This window comes from Haliotis cracherodii, unplaced genomic scaffold, assembly GCF_022045235.1.
Source record: "Haliotis cracherodii isolate W230 unplaced genomic scaffold, xgHalCrac1.p SCAF_2, whole genome shotgun sequence".
NCBI lineage: Eukaryota > Metazoa > Mollusca > Gastropoda > Lepetellida > Haliotidae > Haliotis > Haliotis cracherodii.
The window spans coordinates 17,356,134-17,376,329 of record NW_027266275.1 but is presented as its reverse complement, the minus strand read 5'-3'; the positions used below and the strand labels follow the sequence as shown (position 1 = coordinate 17,376,329).

Genomic DNA, 20,196 nt, shown 5'->3' with positions numbered 1-20,196 from the left:
TGTCTAGTGTTTTTTATCTCAACTTTTAAATATATATTGACCAAGTTTAATTGTTATGATCTGTTCATTTCCCTGAATTCGCTTAAGGGAAACGATGCAATTTCTTTCTGCGGAAGACAAACATGTTTTTATCGCAAATGTAGGAATTGTGTATGCGCTGGTGATGTGTTCCAATCCGATTCACTTTATAGACGAGGTTTTTAAATGAACAATCAATTTTAAAGGCTTGTACAGGGGGGGTCGCCTTATACGTGTCGGTCACTTTATAGACAGCGATATACGGTACATGAATGAAATAAGAAACTATATACATGCATGAGCATGGAAAATAAAACACTTGATTATTCTCTCTAAAATATTTGATGCCAATAAATCTGAAGATCACAACCAACAAGTTCATATCACAGATTTGCCGAGTAACAAGTTTACAGTCTTGATTGTATTCAGTGCATATGAAAACATGAGGGTGCTGTTGTTTCCTAATTAAATACTGGGTATTGAGTTACGAGTGGTATGCCTTTAACAGTACATCTATATATCCTCCCAAAGCTGCCTAGAAACCTACTGATAATACTTACAAACACACACATTAATGGGAGTATCCTAGTCTATGCCAATAAGTATTTATCTTTTTATACAATACTTAATATACTTTTGTCAATTATTGACAAATGAACCACCAACGCTATTAATACCTGATTTATCATACATATTTGCAAACATTATTGTATTTCTGACAAACTATTTATGCACTACACAACCATTTCGTGTCAAAGAAGACCGTGTAAGCATTGCTACCCTTCCATAGAGCAGGCACGACACACGTAAACAGCCTGCACACCATGGGTGTAACACTAGATTCAACTCGCGATGCATCAAAGTTGTCCCGATGGTAAATACATCCCCAATAAGTCAAACTTGCAATAGTTAACGGACACTATCATCATTGTGATGCACAACACACAATTTATAGTATAGACATGAGGAAATAGACGAGTACTGATAACCATTAATCTTTCCATTTGTTTTGATCAAAATATACCTTGCTTGAAGAAACATGCAGGTCTCCATTCAAAATATGTTCAAAAATTAATTTTCAGACAATAATCACGGGTACCACCCTAACTGAATAGTTGTACCTAAATTTACAATAGGATTGCAATAGTTGTACGTATATTACAATAGTATTGTGATAGTTGTACCATTGTCAGCATTGTAGCTACTAACATCTCAACTAAAATGGTGCAAGTAGATTTGGCCAGAATTTCATTTCTTGTAACAGACATGAAACATAAATAAAATAATTTTTAAAAAGGTGTGTTTTGTGTAATGTATACCAGTGCTTATTTTGATTATCTTAATGTTTGTATTTTTAACTTTTATTCCAAGGTGTGTCTTTCAGGGAATCAATGGGGAATACTGTTAAGTAAGATGACGCAAGTCTGGCGTGAGCTTGTTTTGATGTTGCTCTGATGATAACCTATAAACATGACAAGCAATAGAAGACAACACAGGATGTGTCGCCCATGGAGCCTCACAAACTAATGTAACAGTTTTGAGAGAGTGTCATGAAAGAAGTAGGAATAAAATAAACTATTGACAAAATCCATTCTGTGAAGAAACAAAACAATGTGCAGAAGTAATCTACAACATAATTGTAGACTTTCTATCATAGCGGTAAATGCTTTGAGGCTCTAGCTGCTTTGAGGCTCTAGCTGCTTTGAGGCTCTAGCTGCTTTGAGGCTCTAGCTGCTTTGAGGCTCTAGCTGCTTTGAGGCTCTAGATGCTTTGAGGCTCTAGCTGCTTTGAGGCTCTAGATGCTTTGAGGCTCTAGATGCTTTGAGGCTCTAGCTGCTTTGAGGCTCTAGATGCTTTGAGGCTCTAGCTGCTTTGCTCTAGAATTGTACAGCCATTACCTAATATCAAGTAATTCAGATCCCACGATAACAGACAACTGAAAATACATAAAATATAATAAAGAAATGTTAAAATCCCACACCCAAAACCATCAAGCTTTGACTTCCTTCAGTTATCAAGTCTCAATCATTCAGATGCTTCCTCCGACATCCACAAATCAACACAATGAACTGTAATCATGAAAATTAAACATTGCACTTTGCAATAAAAATGAAGTGTGTATAACATATATAAAGTTGGACTAAAAGTCATAAAATATAAAAACACACCCTTATCAAACTCCTCATTTTACAAAACCTTTTGCAATTTGTTTTTAAGATCTGCTGATGTAAAAGTAATATTTTGATCAATAAAGCTTCGGGCAGCTTTAGCCACCTGACCGCCATAAAACCAATCCCACTGCCACATTCTGCTTATGTCTTCATCGTGAGTCCTCTTGCCACTGTCATCAAACTTTAATGGCGCTGGGCATCCATAATGATCATTCGTCACTCTATGCTTAAATGGCGGCTGCCCTTTCTGCTGTTGATTTAGATTTTTATGTACAGCATTGCAAATATGGCATTCAAATCCATCGATGAAATTGATGGTGGCAGGGGACCAGTGCTCTTCACTGTCCACTCCCCATTCTCTTTTTTCCACTAATTTCTTCAGGTAAGTGTTCGTGATACCAGTTTCTTTCCATTTGAAATATTTTTCATATTCTGCATCATTTTTATTGAGGTATTTCAAGTAGTCTGCAAGCTCTTTCACACTGGAGAAATCATCAACAATAATGGCGGAATGGTTGGATGGTAGCAGTTCCTGCAAAAGAGCAAATGAGTGAGGGAGTTCAGCATGGAGCGTTTTTTCAGTTATATTATCATGGTCATGTCATCCAAACTACCCAGGTAAAGCCCAGGACCAAAGGCTGTGTTTACTTCTTTAATGAAACCCAAAAGCATCTTAATGTGCTGACCAAGGATCATTATCAGGACAAATCATGGATTAGAGCTGGCAGATCCTGTAATTGTTAAGGGAGACAACTCTTCACATGGAGATGCCAAATACCACTTAACCACCTATGGCATAAGACACCTGTCTGTTCCCCCCAAAAAGATAACATACCTGTCTCCCTTCATTATATATATTTGCAATAAACTCGAATGCAGCTAATATCAATAAGTGTTTTCAATATTACAGAAACTAATTGATCATGTTCAATTTGAATGAAGAGTTCAAAAATATATTTACATAACATCATGATCATAGTATATATGTGTTGAAAGGAAATACAATAGATCTGCTTAGATTTGACTTGGTACTGCCAAAAACTAGGGTACCAAAAATGACAAACCATAAGACATGTTAGATTTTCTAAGTAAAAGTGTATAATCTTTTTAATAAAAATGTTGATAAAGTGTTGCGCTTATTTACCTTTATTTTCGGAGAGCCCATCACAACAGGCAATGATCCCACCATGAGGGGCCGCCATACTTTTTCGGTGATATAGTCGTCACAGATGCCATTCTCCATTGCCAGAGAGAACTTGTATTTTGCAGCAAGTTTGTAAAAGTCTTTATGATCCATGCCTTGGATTGGGTCTTTTAAGCTGGAAAACAGACCAGATTTTAGACTTGACATGCCATTACTTGTGAAATATCATAACCTGTGTGATGCACGTTTTACATATACCCAAAGGAATCATTGGATATATTAACATTCAAAGTTGACAGCAAATTGAAAAAGATGGGCCTATAGATTATTTCCTCAAGGTTAACAAGGGAACTGATTTTCAGATAAGCCTAAAAATGATATTTGTTATGAAACATCCACCCTTTTCCATTACTCCGAGGGATGCAGACTTAAAATTGCTCCCCAGCAACATATGCTGGTCGTAAGAGGCAACTTAATGAATCAGGTGGTTTGACTTGGTTGATTGTGTGTGATTGTATCAAACAGCATGGATTGATGCTCACAATATCGATCACTGGATTGTTATTTAGATGCCGTCATCATATAGCTGGAATATTGCTGAGTGTGTCGTTAAAAAAACCCAAACAAACCTGCACCATTTTTCTTTAGCTAAACTGAAACAGTTTCCAGTTTATTATGATGAAAAGTGATTTAATGCCCGACATTTCCCTTAACAATAAAACAAACTGCAAATTCTTTTGAAAATATGAATTTTAAAAAAATAATAAAAAACTTATTCAGCGGGATATGGATACAGGTGAAACCATTGTCATAATTCTCACTGAGTATGACATTTAATAGCTTCAAGCTGATTGGTTAGTTCACGCCCACTGTCTCATAGTTTTTGCTTTTGCGAAGTGGTCTACAGCATTGTGACGTCATATGAATGCACTGCAACACATTATTGACACGGTTGAAGATGAGGTCATCCATTGATTATGATGGCCATGACAGTTTTATGGGTCATAATTTCAACAACAGATTAACTGAACATATGTATCCATGTGTCATCAGAACATCCACATTTTTCTGAGACAAGAAGACTATTATGATACTGTATGGAGAATAACCTACTAGTAATATAAACTTGGAAATAGATTATCTAGCCCTTGTGAAGTAAGGTTCAATGTTCCAAACTTGGGGTTAATCAAATTAGTTCATTGTTCAGTACTTGTTGTTACCCTGTCTGGCGCTTGGCATTAAGGGGCTAAAACAAGGACTGGTCGGCTCGGAGTCAGTATACTGTGTCTGAGTGGGGTATTCTTGTTAAACTGCGGCATGGTATCTCAGTGTGCTAGCACTATAAATCAACATCAGTCCAGACTAGTACAAGCAGCCACACACACACGTGCATGCACGTCGCTATATAAGTGCAATAATCTTGTACGCGACGTTAAACCCCATTTCACCTCACCTCACCTCATTCAGGACAGACAATCTGTAATTCCTTGTAGATGAGGTTTATCTTTAAATACGTATAATTTTTAAATTATTTTAATCTGACAACAAGGGCTGCTGCCAATATCATGTGTATATATCCTCAGTGGCAAGTGCTACAATCACATTGCGGATCATGTAAGTGTGACCCAACGTTTTGGTCTAAGGGAGATAACTCACTGTTCTGGGAGATCCTTGTTATGAAGACAGGTGCCATATGAGTCAACCTTGATATATTTCTGCAGCATCTTCACGTAGTGGTCTCTGTCAGACGGGACATCACAGTCGCTGTGGGCGTACATAAGTGGAGCCAATTTCTTCTGGTGCTTGTTTTTTTGTCCCGTCGAAATTAAATATTGTGTGCTTTCCAGCCATTCAGTACCAACTAAATACTGTGTGGTGATCGGATAGCTTGACTCCCTTTTAAATGTACTGGTATAGTTAAATAAAGTCATAATCTCTGGATGAGAGAAAAGATAGTTGTTTTTGGGAGATTCTTCATGAAGCAGTGCCCACTCGTGTTTGTGGCTACGAGGTAGAGGGAGGTCGGTGACCTTGAAGTCCGTTCCATAAAAAACAAACACCTGAAACATGTCGTCCATGGTTACAATGCAGAAACATACTTCACGAAATATGTATTTAACATCTGGAAACTTCGGTAGTTTGAGGAAAATTTGGGCAAGTACAAAATGAGTAAGTGAGTGAGTTTGGTTTGATGCTGCTTTGAACTGTATTTCAGTTAAATCATGCTGTGTCAGCTAGATGTGGGAGGAAAGATGCAAGTGATGCAGTTGTAGACGTCTTTGATGAAAACCCCAAGAACAGATACAGCGCTGACAAACCTTGAAATTAATTAGGAATTAGGATTCGAACCAGAGATGATAGGTTTGTGACAGAGCTCTAGACAAGCTGTTGGTGATCATGAAAGATGAAAAAAACCTGAAAATGTTTTTGGTCCAGCATGTCCACTCTTATTGTGTGGAATATTATGCATCAATGCAGGGATAATTCTAGGGTGGGGTCTTCTGATTTTAGTCCCTAAATTTGAAATTAAGGCCCACATTTTTAAATACAATGGGGAATTTTAACATTGTGCTGTAAGGGCATAAATTTTCACACAAAGAGCCCATGTCAGAAAATTCCTGGAGTGAACCCTGTCAAGGTATCAGTGAATCATCCCGTTGGCAAATACAGAATATCGACACTTACTGATGTCATCGGGTGGTTCCTGTACGCCCGCCGCACAGTGAAGAAACATTTCACATTCCCACATTTCTTGTAGATTCCTTTCTCCCCCGTGAATGGCGTCCACCACAAGATGATCGGTTTGTTTATCCCGGGGACAATGTTCTCTTCCTCGAGTTCCTCATCCAATGGACGACGATCTGTTAAAATGAATTGATGACATTTATGTTGTAGTCTTTCCATATCGTCCATACAACTAAAATTAATCACAATATATTTCGAATGAGTTTATTTTGGAGACCATCATTTTAGGTGGCATAGGTAAAAATGATATAAAATATGTTTCCATGGCACCAGGCCTTTGGAGTGACTAGCAGAAAATGCCTTAACCACTATACTACCCCACTACCCTATGTGTATTTATCTATTCCATAAACTCACTGGGGATCATGGCTGTTAGTGTTACAAGGCACTCTGGCATTACTAGCATACAATATTCAAGTCATATGATATATACTGCCTTAGAAATTTATCATATTTAAGACTAATCTAGAGAAGAACAAAAAAAACATATTTAGTAAACCATCAATAAAATAATGGCTTTACAACATTGAAGAAGACATAATTAATTTTCATTGCATGTAATGTGTCATCCCTGTACATAGTTTATGAATACGTACTGTTTTGTATTGATACATGACCTTTTGATATTTGTACCGCTGCACAAAGATTTGCGAAATCAGATATTTGGTGTTAAGTGGATTCCTACAACTTAATCATTTATTGAATGTAAATGCAGAGCTCCAGATAACTTTTTGACCAATTGAGTTTTTACTCGAAGGTTTCTATTTTAATTGGGTTATTACATTTTTCATTGGGTAACAAATCTTTTTTCACTCATCTGTTCATCACTCTATTGTTTTTTTCCCCAAAATGAGTAAACATTTGCAGTTTAAAAAAAAATAGTTTTGCGGGGTATTTTACGCAAATACGCTGCTTATCTGTAGCTCTGTAAATGCAAATTTTCAGAAGCTCTCGACCAACGAGAATTGCCTAAAGTTGTGTAACAAATTCATTTTGTAATATTAAAAGATGGTACTGTATTTTCTTGAGCATGTTGAGTATAGTGTGCACCCAAGTATAATGCAAACTCTCTTCGAGGGAATGCAGTATTTAGGAAAAAAAAGGTACTTGTACTTGTTGTTACCCTGTCTGGCGCTAAGCAGTAAGGTCATAAAACAAGGACTGGTCCGAGTCAGTAAACAGTGTCGCAGTGGGATATCCATGTCAAACCGTGGCATGGTATCTCAGAGGGCTAGCACTATAAGACTGTTATTAGTCTGGATGAGTACAATCAGAGTACACCCATGCCCACAGCCATGCCCATACATGTTCCTGTGTAAAGGCAATAATCTTGAAAGCAACTTTGAACCCCATTTACCCTCACCCCTCACAAACCATGTCACGGTTCTGGAGCTAAGTAGCAAATAAACATCAGACATGCTGGACTCTGCATTCCACATAAGCTGCATAAAGTAAAGCTTGCCTTCATTCACTTCCACGAGGAAGTTGTCGTAGTACACTGGGTGGTCATCACTGCTTGAAAAAATCTGAAATCAGTAGCACAGGCTGATATTTGAGTGTCATTTAACATGTTTAATGTATACTTACTAGAAGGTTTGTTTGTTTGTTGTTTAACTCCGCACTCAGCAGTATTCCAGCTATATGATGGCGGTCTGTAAATAATGGAGTCGGGACCAGACAATCCAGTGATTGACATCATGAGCATTAATCCAGGCAATTGGGATATGGTGACACGCATCAACCAAGTCACTGAGGCTGACAACCCGATTCCATTAGTCGCCGCTTACGACAAGCATAGCCGCCATAGAAGGTAAAAGAAATGCAATATATAAAGAAAATCACACACAAGAGTCTTTTGATATCAAATATATCAACAAGAATATATACATAATAAAATGTTGATATATTTGACATCAAAGACAAGATGGTTGGTTAGATTATATTTCATGCAAAATTTTCAATTAGCAATGTGTGGAGGATCAAACTTAAGTGTTGCCACCTTGAAGCTAAGCTCGGTGAATGAGATAATCTTACTACTTTCATCAAACGTCTTGATCAGAAAGGGAATCAAAGGGCTTGAGTTGGTGTAACTTATCTGTACCCTATACAACTGATCAAGGAGGTGCAGGATATCTGCGAAGCGAGACCTAATTAGTTCTATAAGTTGCGAATGCTACCTGCCTAACTGAGTTTGACGGATCCTTTGACGACGAGAACCTTTTGTAACCCCAAAATGACTTTTAATATCATCGTACATATGTATTTTGATGTTCTTTGTTATGCCTAACACATTAACTGCAATCACTGATGCATGACACGAGTCATAGCTGCATACAATACAACGGACAAACTACAACAGTGAATCTGGAGTAAAACATACGCCACATACAGTACCTTGTATCCAAGAATTAGCATGCCCAGGAAGCCGAACAAGAACACCAGCAGGAAACATCTGAACACAAATTTGGACGACATTTTGTTTTTTTAATGATATTTTGGACGAAGATCCACTGCATTTATTGACATGCTAATGTTTGTGCGGAGTGCGGTTAGTCAGTCGACCGTACACCCGCGATAAAAACAGAAACCACAACACTGACAAACGGTACACCTGAACCACCGGAAGTAGGAAGTGGCTGTGCAAACTAAAAACCGAAACCGGTTTATAAGGGAACGTTGCTGGTTGGATGAAGGCGTTACACCTCCAAACCAATCAAAGTGTACAACATGTCTTTTCCAGAGTTGTTTTCGGAGTGCCTCTGTTCAAGCACAGGACAAAGTTAACTAATAAAAATAACAATAACATAAAACAAAATCGCAGACGTGTCCGAAGGTCGAGACCGAATGCAACAGAAATTCTAAATTCCGAGAGTCCACCTGCATGTTTGTATTCGCCAGTAGAGTATTATTAAGAAATAATACTCTACTTTCGCCTTTGCTAAAACCATGTTCAATATCACGGGAATACTGTTAAAAGCGGCGTTAAACCCAACTCTCTCACACACACACGTGTCAGTACAGATGTTCAGTGTACCTATTTATCAAGAAAGTGATCAACAACAGAAGGCAGAAGATGTGGGGCTGTTGCCGACACTGTGGATTGCCTCTACATCTCACAAGGAGGTGGGTGCAGGTGGGGCCGAAGGATGTTCTTTTGTAGGCTTGTGATGCTTCAAGATGTCGTACCTACAAAATCTTTTAAATGCTGGCCGCCGAATCGGATCTGTGCAATTCTGCCATCGGTGCTCTGTTTGTTTGATGGGTTTCACTGCATGTCTGAGTCATAACTTTGTATGAGGTCCATTGTAGGTTTTTTAGACCGTCTTTCGCGACTCAGCATTGTGGTAGGCAAATGAAATCGTATTTGATAAGCAGATTCAACATTTAAAATAATTAATGGTGTACGTAAATATTTCCTTCATATACAGTGACGCCCAAATGAAAGTACACCAAACTTTCGAGGGGCGATTGAAGCGGAAAGCACATTGGAAGTTAAAATAATATGTATAATTAATGAAGTGGCGTTGAAATAATAATGTTTCAGGGAATATTGAACAAATAATAAAACACCATTCACACAGCACACTGGATCTTCTAAAAAAAATATATGGTCTGGGGTCCCCCAAACAGTTTCTTCGCTACCCCTTTCAGAGTAAAAAAACCAGTTGTATGTCTTGAGGCGTTGTCTCAAAAAATATATTCTCTCTCAGACAGTAATCCCAGACTCCCCAATTTCTCGTAACTCACAGTTTATGATGTATATCAGTCTGGTAGTTAATGGTTAACTTAACAACACAGGGTCGCTGTCTCACTTGTGAATACATCTTCACTTTCAATTTCGAAAAAAAATATTAAAAGAAAAGAAATGCCAGATATGGAGCAAATTCGTACTGGAGCAATTTCTGTTGCATTTTGTTTGATAACTTGTTAATGGTTATTTAAAGCATTATTTACATGTCGATTTAAGAAAATGGAGACTGCTTCAGTTTAGATAACCACAAGTTACTTTCAAGTTTATGTTAACTACCCACATATATTATGTATTAAGTAAAAATTGCATGTACAACAAAAGCGAGAAAAATATTTCCATAATCATAAGAAATCTAAAAATAAGAAAAGAGTCTACCGCGCGATTCCGACTATATCATAAGCATGTGTTTATGAATCACTATCAAATAGTGACGATATCAGGTGTTCGCGAAAAGGTGTCTGTCTCCACCAGCTGCAAATTCAATCAAGGATGTATACTTTACCCTCCAACCGCAAACTGCTGAAACAATGCTGGCAAAAGCAACTGTGATTTTATAAACTTGTTGATAACAGATTGACCAATTTATCTTATTATTGTGTAAAGAGCAAAACCACTCGCCAAGACCGACATACCTCTGTTTCAGCCATTATCAAGCTGACATACATCTCATGTGAGAGACAATAACCAAACGTGTCGCCATTGCTAGCGTACATACATACAAACACACGCTTGTACATGAGAACATGTTGTTGCATTGTTTACAGTAGTTGTAGCCTTGTGGGTAAAGCTGTCGCTCGACCGACATATTCGCTCTGTATATTCCAGTCAGCCTCTATTCTGCCTTAATATTTGAAGAGTGAATTCGGACATGTGCTTTGGAGATTTGTGATAAATAGTTTTCGGGATTCAGGTGTGACCAAATGAGACTTAAAAAGTTAAAAAAGTTAAAGAGTTAAAAATTAGATGGTTATTCGGGATTCAGGGCAACGGGAGATTGGCACCCTCATCTTTCTGAAAATTGAATTTCTTGCGGCCAATGTTAATGCTAAACCGTGTTTTTAAACAGGGTTTGGACTCGCTCATTGGCAGCAGTGCGTGGTTGGGTAGCTTCATGTAAACTGAGACCCCTTCAGCCTCTGTGGTAGCGATGATATCGGAAGAGTAACGAAGGTCCCACGCTTGTTCGGGTAAAGGTCAAAGGGAGACAACTCGGACTCAATCAACGGTTTCACCTACACATTCTCGGTGTTTAGTAGTTTGCTGGATATGTTGAGTGGACACGGGTGTGGCTTCATGGGTTGCGCACAAACGATTTCAGTTCCATTCGGGTTCAACCGGCGTAATCCGTTACCTTCACACTACATCGATAAGACTAATTTGAGTTGCGGAGTCATCTTGATCAAGCTCCTTCCCAGCGCGTGACACCTTCGTTACACTCTCGGTAACATCGCTGCCACCAGTGTGGGCGCGGCCATTGAGGGCATATGGTCAAGTTCCTTCCCAGCGCGTGACACCTTTGTTACACTCTCTGTAACATAAGCTGGTTCCAAGCTAGGAGCCGGTACAGGCCAAAACAAAAAACACTCAGTGTGTTTATTTGACGTCACATCCGGTGATTTTCAAAAATCTGATGGCGGGCAATTTTATAGAGTGGAAAATAGACAAACAAAATCAACCGACAACAGTCTCGCTAATCTTTTGGAGCGCTAAGGCAGATTAAAAGTGGTTCATGGGTTGAATTCTAAGTGAAGTGAATTAAAAAATTGTTTTTCTGAAATTCGATGATTTTGTTTCCGTTTGTATATTCACATAAACCTAAAACAATTAGATCCTGCCCTCTAAATGGTTAAAAGAGCTGCATTGTTGACACATTTATTTACAAGAATTCACTTCTATATTTTGGAGCACCTTTAGAATACGGTACTGAATTCTAAAGGTAGGCCGAAGATTTTGTAGATTTTCGGGCAACGAGGTCCATTTACACCTTGTCCAGAATGAAGGCTAATAAAATTCCTAAAAATGTTATGAAGTAGAGAAACTGACACAGGCTTTCCCCTTGGATGATAGAGGGACATATTTGTCCCTCCTCTTCAACCCTCTGTGAAATCGAATCAAACTGCAGCAGTCATAGAGACACTGTTTGGTCATGTCATCCACTGGCATTTTTGGCCAGGCAAATTTACTGAAAATTAGGTGCATAGTAAATGTCGACATTTTTTTTACACATTTCTAAATTACCACTCACGGCGTTATTTACAGCATTTTTTGAAAAAATAAGTTCGGCTATTCACTCGGCGAAATGAATTTCAAAAATAGCATAGCATCACCGGTATAAGTCTTTGATCAAATCCTCAATGATCATTCCAAAACGTCGCCGATAGCCTTAGAATCGCTTAGAATGTCTTGGAAAATACGCAAACACGAACGCCGAAGTGAACTTTCCGTCATATATATTGGATAGTGTTTACAAAATCACGTTTCACGTATACCGGTTATGAGATGCCTGTAACATCACGTTAATTTTAAACACAGCTGCGATACATACATCCTTGAATTCCTCATACAGAGTAGAATCAAATGACACATGGTCCTTGTCACCAATACAAAGTGTGTAGATGAAATCAATCAAAATAAATTAGGTGTGAAAACGAACGCTGTGCTCGAAAAACTACACTTGTTTGAAATGTAAACAGAGCAAAATTCATATTTTACACAGTGTAGCATTTTCTCCTATTTGAACTATCCATTCGTCTTTTCATTGAATACATTGGCACAACAATTTCAGAATATGCATGGGAAGAGAATCGTATGAAGAATTAGGGAACTAAAAATAGATACATTGCAATGATTGATATTTTCAACAGAAATTGTCAAAATTTCCGTCCTGTGTGACGGCTTGACTGACGCAAAATCACGCACAACGACAATGGTATTTATCGGAATTTCTGACTATTTCCGTTGGTTTCAATGAAAAATATCACCACAAGTAACAGTACACTAATTGTCGGAATGATTCTGATTACTTACATGTCACATGTATGCATGCACGATTCCTGAATCAACGAAAGTCCCATCTTAAAATCCCGCGTACTATTGACAGTGAACACGCCATTTTGTAAAAGTCGGTCAACGGTAGTGATGTCATACGCCAACGTTGCTGAACATATTAGGTAATTTCTTGGAAGTGAAGGTCCTTGAACAATGTTGAATGAAAGCACACACGATCATTGTTTCCTGCTGTTTACAGATAATTATTTTGTAGATTTTGCATATCTTTCATACATTTTTTCGCCTACTTTGGATATTTGTCAATGTTCGATATGATATTATGCGTAGATCTAGGCCACAACGTGTATCTACCTTTGATAATCTCCTGTTTGTTTGGACAAGAAATTGATAAGTTTATATATATAGTGTCGTATACGATATTTCTTTAATCTGGACAGTGTTACATCATTACCTTACGTTGAGTCAAATATTTTTGACAATGCAGTTAATAATGAACTGTACAATGTGCAGAAATGTTTTTATTATGCTACATATTGAGATATGCAAGACGACAATGCCCGAGAGGAGGTAAGAGGACCTCTTCTCTCTGATTGTTTGGGGATAGTTGTAATGCATTAATAAAAGGTTCGATGCCACAGAGATAACTCCTTTTGAGGAGGATGCCAAAGTCTGTCATGTTCAGTATGACGGAAAGCAGTTTTCTAAGAACGGATACCATAAGACCCCGTACCATCTTTCCAACGATCTTGAAAATTATCAACATAATCACTTAACACAGGTTTGATTTATGTAAATAGTTACTAAATACAATCCATGTTTAAAAGAAAATCGACACCTGACCGCACCCAGGTGCAATCTTAGACTACATTACTACTATGGTATTATTTGTAACACTTTGAAAAGGAATGTCACCTTCATAATGATGTCACTCAGCTACAACGTTGTACAAAGTTAGAAGTGATAACTGGGTCATTCGTGACCAACTCGTGTTATTCCGGGACAAGCCGAATAGCGACTCGTGCCCCTCTGGTGGCCATTTTTGCGACCGGGTTCCGTCTTTGCGCAAACCGGCATACCTAAAACAATTGTCAACTCTTTGCGTAATGGTTCACATATATTTCCCTATATATTGTATATATTTCAGATGCAAGTTACAGCACATCGGGAGATGCGGAATTATACAGTATGATTGAACACACTTAACTGTGTCTTGGGTATATTTTAAGATGCAAGACATATATAAAATCAAAAATTATTTCCGAGGGATTCTTTGACGACGAACTTGAAATCATACGCGCATTCTGATTGGTTTGTCGTATTTTCGCACATAACATTCATCGATAGGGGGACGAGTCTTCTTGCAGGTGACGGAAAGGGGCGAGTGATGACGAATGTAACTGGGTGAAACCATCCATTATGATTTTATATTGTGATATTGGAGACGGGGCCCAGCTTATCTGTAACATCGCTTCCACCAAGCTCCTCACAGCGATAGTCCGTTCGCGGAGCTCTCCACTCTCCTACCCAGAGTTCCATGCGGCTGGCAGCCAGCTCGCATAGTAACTCTGCCACAGGCCAGCGTCATGTCACGATTCGTCACACCTTTCACAGTCCATTCAAGATATTGCATATGTTTTTCATCCGTTTCATGTTTGACAAGTCTACACATTTTCATAAACAAATGTCAAAGAATGGTTAACTTTCATTGAGAAAGTATGCAAATACGTAAAAATCTACTTGTTTTTGCGTAGTTATCCTATGTTTTCATTGGTTGTACGGCTCCACGTGCTGTCATCGAAGCCCAACGGAGAGCTAGCGACACGGTCACTTTGATGCATAAATATATATTGTCATGCAACTCACTGTCGCAGTTGTAGTAGCATATCTATAAGTTATGCAAAACAATATGTAAAGCGCCCCCAAATACTTGCATTAGTCCGTTCTATACTGATTTCTGAAAAAGCGCGTTTGTTTACAAACAAGAGAAAAGTCCGGTCACGTCATATGCAAATTAGCCTGTGGCAGTGGTGTTATGCTGAGTCACCACTGCGACCGAGTGTGGGTTCCCGGATCACTCTGCGCGTCGTTCACTCGAAGAGACGGCGCTCGGCTTGCCTTCCTAGACAACGGTTCCATTGTATTCCAATTCAGAATGTTCTTTACATGTATAAATTGGATTGCTGAGAACTGAGGAGTAGAAACACACTGGTGGAATGCTGTATCGAAACTGATTTTACCAATCACATATTCGAAACGATGGGGGTAAAACGATTCTTGAAATAAACTTAACTTTACGCGTCACGTGACATGCATGAATGACGGGCAATTGACTGCCATCGTATTCCTGAATATATAAGCTTCACAAGAAATTAACATCACAATGTTTGCACGTTCGACAAACGTTTTTTGAAGAATTTTTCTTGTGTTTATGATGGTGGCCATTTGTTGAAGACAGATGTTATTCTATGACGGGGGGAGACGAACAATTTATACATCTTCGGTACCCAACTTATGATTTTATCATTTAACTTCTTGAAAGCTTTTATCACATACAGGAAATCACGGCGAGTCTGAATCCTGGTTTAGAAACTACAGACAACATCGGGATAGAACCGCCGTTTGCCTCCTTGTTAATAACAAACACCAGAAGGTCGGCGCAATGCGCATAGACCCAAACAGACAGACCGACAGATAGAATTTATACAATATGTAGGCCACCAACCCATTCTACAAATTACCGTAATTAAAGCAGCTATCTTGGATTTGTACAGATACCTTTTCCAAATTATAATCATGATCATAATAATTGCTCTTTGAATAAACATGGCATTTACATAGATCTGTTGTACCTGGCAAGGAAACGAAGAGCCAAAGACTCTATGCCATGGTCCCCAAGTTGCCAAGATTTGTTTGCACAAATAATTTATCCATATTGTACCACCAATCGCCTGTATTATCCGTGTCCTTGCATCATTTACACTCTGCAAACAGATGACCTTATTAGTGATCATAGTCAAAGACCACAGTCGGCCGTGCCAATAACATATGATCGTGGGTTCGAATCCCGGTTCACTCTGGTCATGTTCTAGGTTTGTCAGCACCATACCCGTGCTCGTCCATGGGTTCCAACAAAGTGGTTAACGTCTAAGACTGGCATCACTTCGGACTTTCCTCCCACATAAAGCTGACATGCCGTGATATGACTGAAATACTGCAATACAGTTCCAATACACGTTATTTCAATATATTTCCGTGGAATGTATCTTGTGGTTATACCATATCTGGACATGCGCAAATATCTACTTCCTGTTTCTGACGCATCTTGACATCCGCGTGCGTGTGTGCATGTTCAAAGATGGTTTATCTGTGACAAATGGAGCCGAACAATGGATGTTTTGTTTCCAGGTTTCGAGCCCAACTTATGATTTTATCATTTAACTGCGAGATGTACCTGTAAATAACACAGGTACAGTTTAATCTTAATGTCACAGCGTTCCGGGTCAAGATGACCACACGTAATGTTTATGGTATCATTTACATAGTGTAGTACAGTCAAGACATTGGATGTTTAAGGCCAGTGCACTGGAATGTGTGAACAGAGTGTGTGTGTATGTGTGTGCGCGCGTGTGTGCGTGCATGGATACCCCACGCAGACACATTATACTGAATCGGGGTCGACCAGTCCTTGTTTTATGAGTCATAGCTTACGTATTACACTTGAATATAACCTCCTTCGCAATGCCATTGACTTTCTACTCTGGAGTGACCTGGTAACACGTGTCTCCCGCATGTTTAAATAGAGATATGTCCTATCTTGGTACAGTCAATGATCCACAAGGTCTATTAAAGGGGCCGATTTTCAGTTTAAGTCTATACACGTTGTAAAATAGTGACCGTTTTAAATTGGAACATTTATCTTTAGCTTAATCATTAACTGTGATATTGGTATACATTTGAGCTAACGGGTGGTGTGAAGGGGTGTTTGAACGATATAAACCAAACTGGCTGGGACTGACAATTTCTTGGAGCCGAGTCCCTCTTTAAGGCCTCTTCACTGTTCGTGCATGGGGTTAAACAGAGGGGTGACTGGTTATAGCCCTTAAAGCGTTTTCTCACCACGCCGAAAGTACGGGGTCAATTACCTATAGTGGGTTCTGCCCGCCGTGATACTGATGGAATATTACTAAAACAAAAGGCGTACACTCTTCTTCACTCGCTCACAGGTAGACCCAGTATACCTCGCAAACTACAACCATAGTGAGTGAGTGAATGAGTGAGTGAGTGAGTGTGTTCTTCCATCGCCTGTGAAAACACACGGTCGGTATACGGTGTTGTCTTGACGCCTATCAAAATTCTATCTGAAGTCAAGCAGTGAAATGAGGTCGTCTAATTCTCGTGAAAGTCAAATTAGCCCTTCTCCGTGCAGGAATTGAGTGCCAGGCCTACAGCTTTGCGGGATATTCAAGCAATGTCTATAGAGTAGATGTTCTCAAAGCTGTGACACATGCGGTTTGCCGTTGGTGCAATGTAGTCTGGGTTCTCATTGGTCAGAGCTCTCGCTGGTTTTATGCTGAGTCACCACTGCGACGGAGTGTGGGAGCTCTCTATACTATACTATGTTACCGAGAGTGTAACGAAGGAGCTTGGTCCGGAGTTATCGCAAGGGAGTTAACTCTTGTACAAACATGATTACCCCCCTCTGACCATAAACAAAACCATTACAGACTACCACATGGTTCTTTGCGATGTTTCTTTTTGTATGCCATATCCAATTTTAGAAGAAAAGGAATCACAGTCATATAGGAGGAAGAATATTCACACACACACTTCGCATACACAAGTTGTTATGACAATGCAACCAACTATGTGAAGAAGCAAATATTAGTATGCATCAAATTATGTCAGTTTATTGCTGACAATGAAATTGATCTATTATTACATTAATTTTATAAGATTCATAGACATATCTTGATTTCCTTATTCTCATGGTGAGAATGGGCCAGAGATCCGACATATTCATTCTATATATTCCACTCAACTGCAATTCTGCCTTAAAATGTGTAGAGTGAATTCGGACATGTGCTTTGGAGATTTGTGAAAAAGTATTCGGGCTTCAGGTTTGACTAAACGAGACTTGGAGCGAAAAATGAGATGGGATTCAGGGTAACGGGAGGTGGCACCATCACCTTTCTCAGAAAGGAACTTCTTTCAGACAATGTTAATGCATACAGGTTTCAGAACGGGGGTTGGACTCGCCCATTGGCAGCAGTGTGTGTTTGGGTTGGTTCACTCACTCACTGACTCCAATACAAAATGACAGTACAGATGCTTATGCCTTTATTTGCAAGTGGTATTTATAGTGGTATAGATGTACTAGCATCTGTACCAAAATGCCACATTTAGAAGTGGAATCCACAAGTCAACACTGTCATTGATAGGACAGCTTCTGGAATGCTACTTAAAGATATTGGAGCCTGCAGTGCAATTAGAAATGTGATCACTGCACCATTAAGAAATCAATAATGCACACTTCCGAAAAGGGTACAACTGGAATATTTATTTATGCGTTGTCTTTCAAAAAATACCGAACCACCATGTACAACCATGACACAAAGCAACGAGAGATAGGACACAGAGAAAGTTTTGATTTAAATTAAATGATTAGAATCTGACCCAATAATAAGCTCCATTATGGCATAGCAACCGCCAGGGACAAGCACACAAATTGCTTAATAGTAACGACAATACCCCTGAGTGCCCTATGCCAATGTATTAAATAAGTAGGGGACGTTTTACACAACCTAAGTTGAAATATCTATGGGTCTGCATGTAAAGAGATCAATCTTTACTTTTAATTTACTGCATATATGCACGTTATCAACGCTATATATGCATGCCACTATACTACTGAAGCAACTAAGTACCAGTGCATTATACTTTGAACTGTTTCTTTTACACCTACACATGTTACAGCAACATTTGACAGTCCATAGGGAGTATCACGGAGAAGGCATGTTTGGGCAGCCAAATATTAGACAATGGAATCTTTGTAACATGCACCCAGCTCAATACTATACACAGTACATATCAATCAAAACCCCATTAATATATCTAAGGTAATGAAACTGTAATCCATTGGTTAAAAATATTAGATAGATTAGGTACAATGTATATATCCCCCCTCCCCCATATATATATATATATATATATATATATATATATATATATATATATATATATATATATATATATATATATATATATATCCCCCTCCCCATATAATATATATATATATATACCTTTTGTTCCAAATAAGAAAGTAAGTAATATTCCTCTGTCTACAGTTCTCTCGTGTCCAACTTCACACAACTTGAATCGAGACCCAAACCCCCACCCATACTCCCGCCCCGACTGGCCACCCCTAAGTCTACTTCTTGGCTGGCTTCTTCGCCGCCGCCCGCTCTTCCTCCAGCTTCTTCAGTTTCTCCTCCCTCACCTGGAGCTGATGCTCCGCCTTCATTTTCTTGATAAACTCGCGACGTTTCTTCTCGTCCTTGACAGCTTTGTGCTTTATTTCTCTGTCCAGTTGTTTCCTCTGGACTTGTTCTACCAACCTGTAAACAAAAAGGTATATTAGATTGTTATGAAATTGGGAGATCAAGCCAAACGCATGTTTAGTGATGAAAACGGTTTAAGTGAATTAAGGTTTTTAAGTTCTGAACATACCTGTCCAGCCTGTATAGATCCGCCTTCTGTCTCCTCCTCTCAGCTGTGTAGAAGCATCGCACTGGGATTTGCTCCAGACGTCGGGGAGCTCTGCCACGGGGAACAACCCCCTCCACTGCGGGGACAGAGAAGGCAACTCCTCCGCTGGCCTGACGGTCGGGGACCAAACCCTCATCTCGTAACTGTTTAAGAATCTCCGTCCCTGACAGACGTGGTGTGGGCGGTGTCACCTGACACTTGGCGTAGTACAGCTCGTGAGGACAGTTGATCTTGCCCGTCAGAGCCTCCTCGAGAGATGTCTGCTTGAAAGGCTTAACCTTGGTCTGTTTGCATCCCATTTTAGACAGAAAGAAAGACACTTCTTAAACACCGCTAGTCTCCGCATTACTGGGAAAGACAATGACGTGACGTCATAATTTTATGATGTCACAAACAACGAAAATGCCCCCTTTTATGGGTATGCTGGTTCCAGGATTACTCTGCGCGTCTTCAACTCGACAAGACGGAGCTCAGCCTGTCTTCCGAGACAACGGGTCCATTGTATTCCGCTTCTGAATGTTATCTACATGTATATATTGGATTGTTGCGAACCGAGTAGTAGAAACGCGTTGGTGGAACGCTGTATTGAAACA

The 20,196-nt window shown here is 39.2% G+C and overlaps 2 protein-coding genes across 2 annotated transcripts; both read right to left on the bottom strand.

Annotated features, from left to right (window-relative positions):
• Positions 1-241: 241 nt before the first annotated feature.
• On the bottom strand, positions 242-8,690 carry LOC139468767 (alpha-(1,3)-fucosyltransferase 10-like). The gene is made up of 6 exons (XM_071250902.1): positions 8,473-8,690; positions 7,541-7,604; positions 6,019-6,194; positions 4,990-5,393; positions 3,334-3,508; positions 242-2,721 (listed from the first exon to the last, which is right to left on the bottom strand). Exons 1-6 carry the CDS (start codon positions 8,551-8,553, stop codon positions 2,206-2,208), a joined length of 1,416 nt encoding a protein of 471 aa, XP_071107003.1. The 5' UTR covers positions 8,554-8,690; the 3' UTR covers positions 242-2,205.
• Positions 8,691-19,265: 10,575 nt separating this feature from the next.
• On the bottom strand, positions 19,266-19,917 carry LOC139469324 (uncharacterized). The gene is made up of 2 exons (XM_071251464.1): positions 19,565-19,917; positions 19,266-19,452 (listed from the first exon to the last, which is right to left on the bottom strand). The coding sequence occupies exons 1-2, from the start codon at positions 19,900-19,902 to the stop codon at positions 19,266-19,268; spliced, it is 525 nt and encodes a 174-aa protein (XP_071107565.1). The 5' UTR covers positions 19,903-19,917.
• Positions 19,918-20,196: the final 279 nt, after the last annotated feature.

Coding starts and splice junctions, on each gene's coding strand:
- LOC139469324 (XM_071251464.1), bottom strand. CDS start 19,902: ATGGGATGCAAACAGACCAAGGTTAAGCCTTTCAAGCAGACATCTCTC. Junction 19,453..19,564: donor GATCTATACAGGCTGGACAG/GTATGTTCAGAA, acceptor TTTTGTTTACAG/GTTGGTAGAACAAGTCCAGA.
- LOC139468767 (XM_071250902.1), bottom strand. CDS start 8,553: ATGTCGTCCAAATTTGTGTTCAGATGTTTCCTGCTGGTGTTCTTGTTC. Junction 7,605..8,472: donor TGCTAATTCTTGGATACAAG/GTACTGTATGTG, acceptor TACTGATTTCAG/ATTTTTTCAAGCAGTGATGA. Junction 3,509..4,989: donor AACAAGGATCTCCCAGAACA/GTGAGTTATCTC, acceptor TCTGTTTTCCAG/CTTAAAAGACCCAATCCAAG.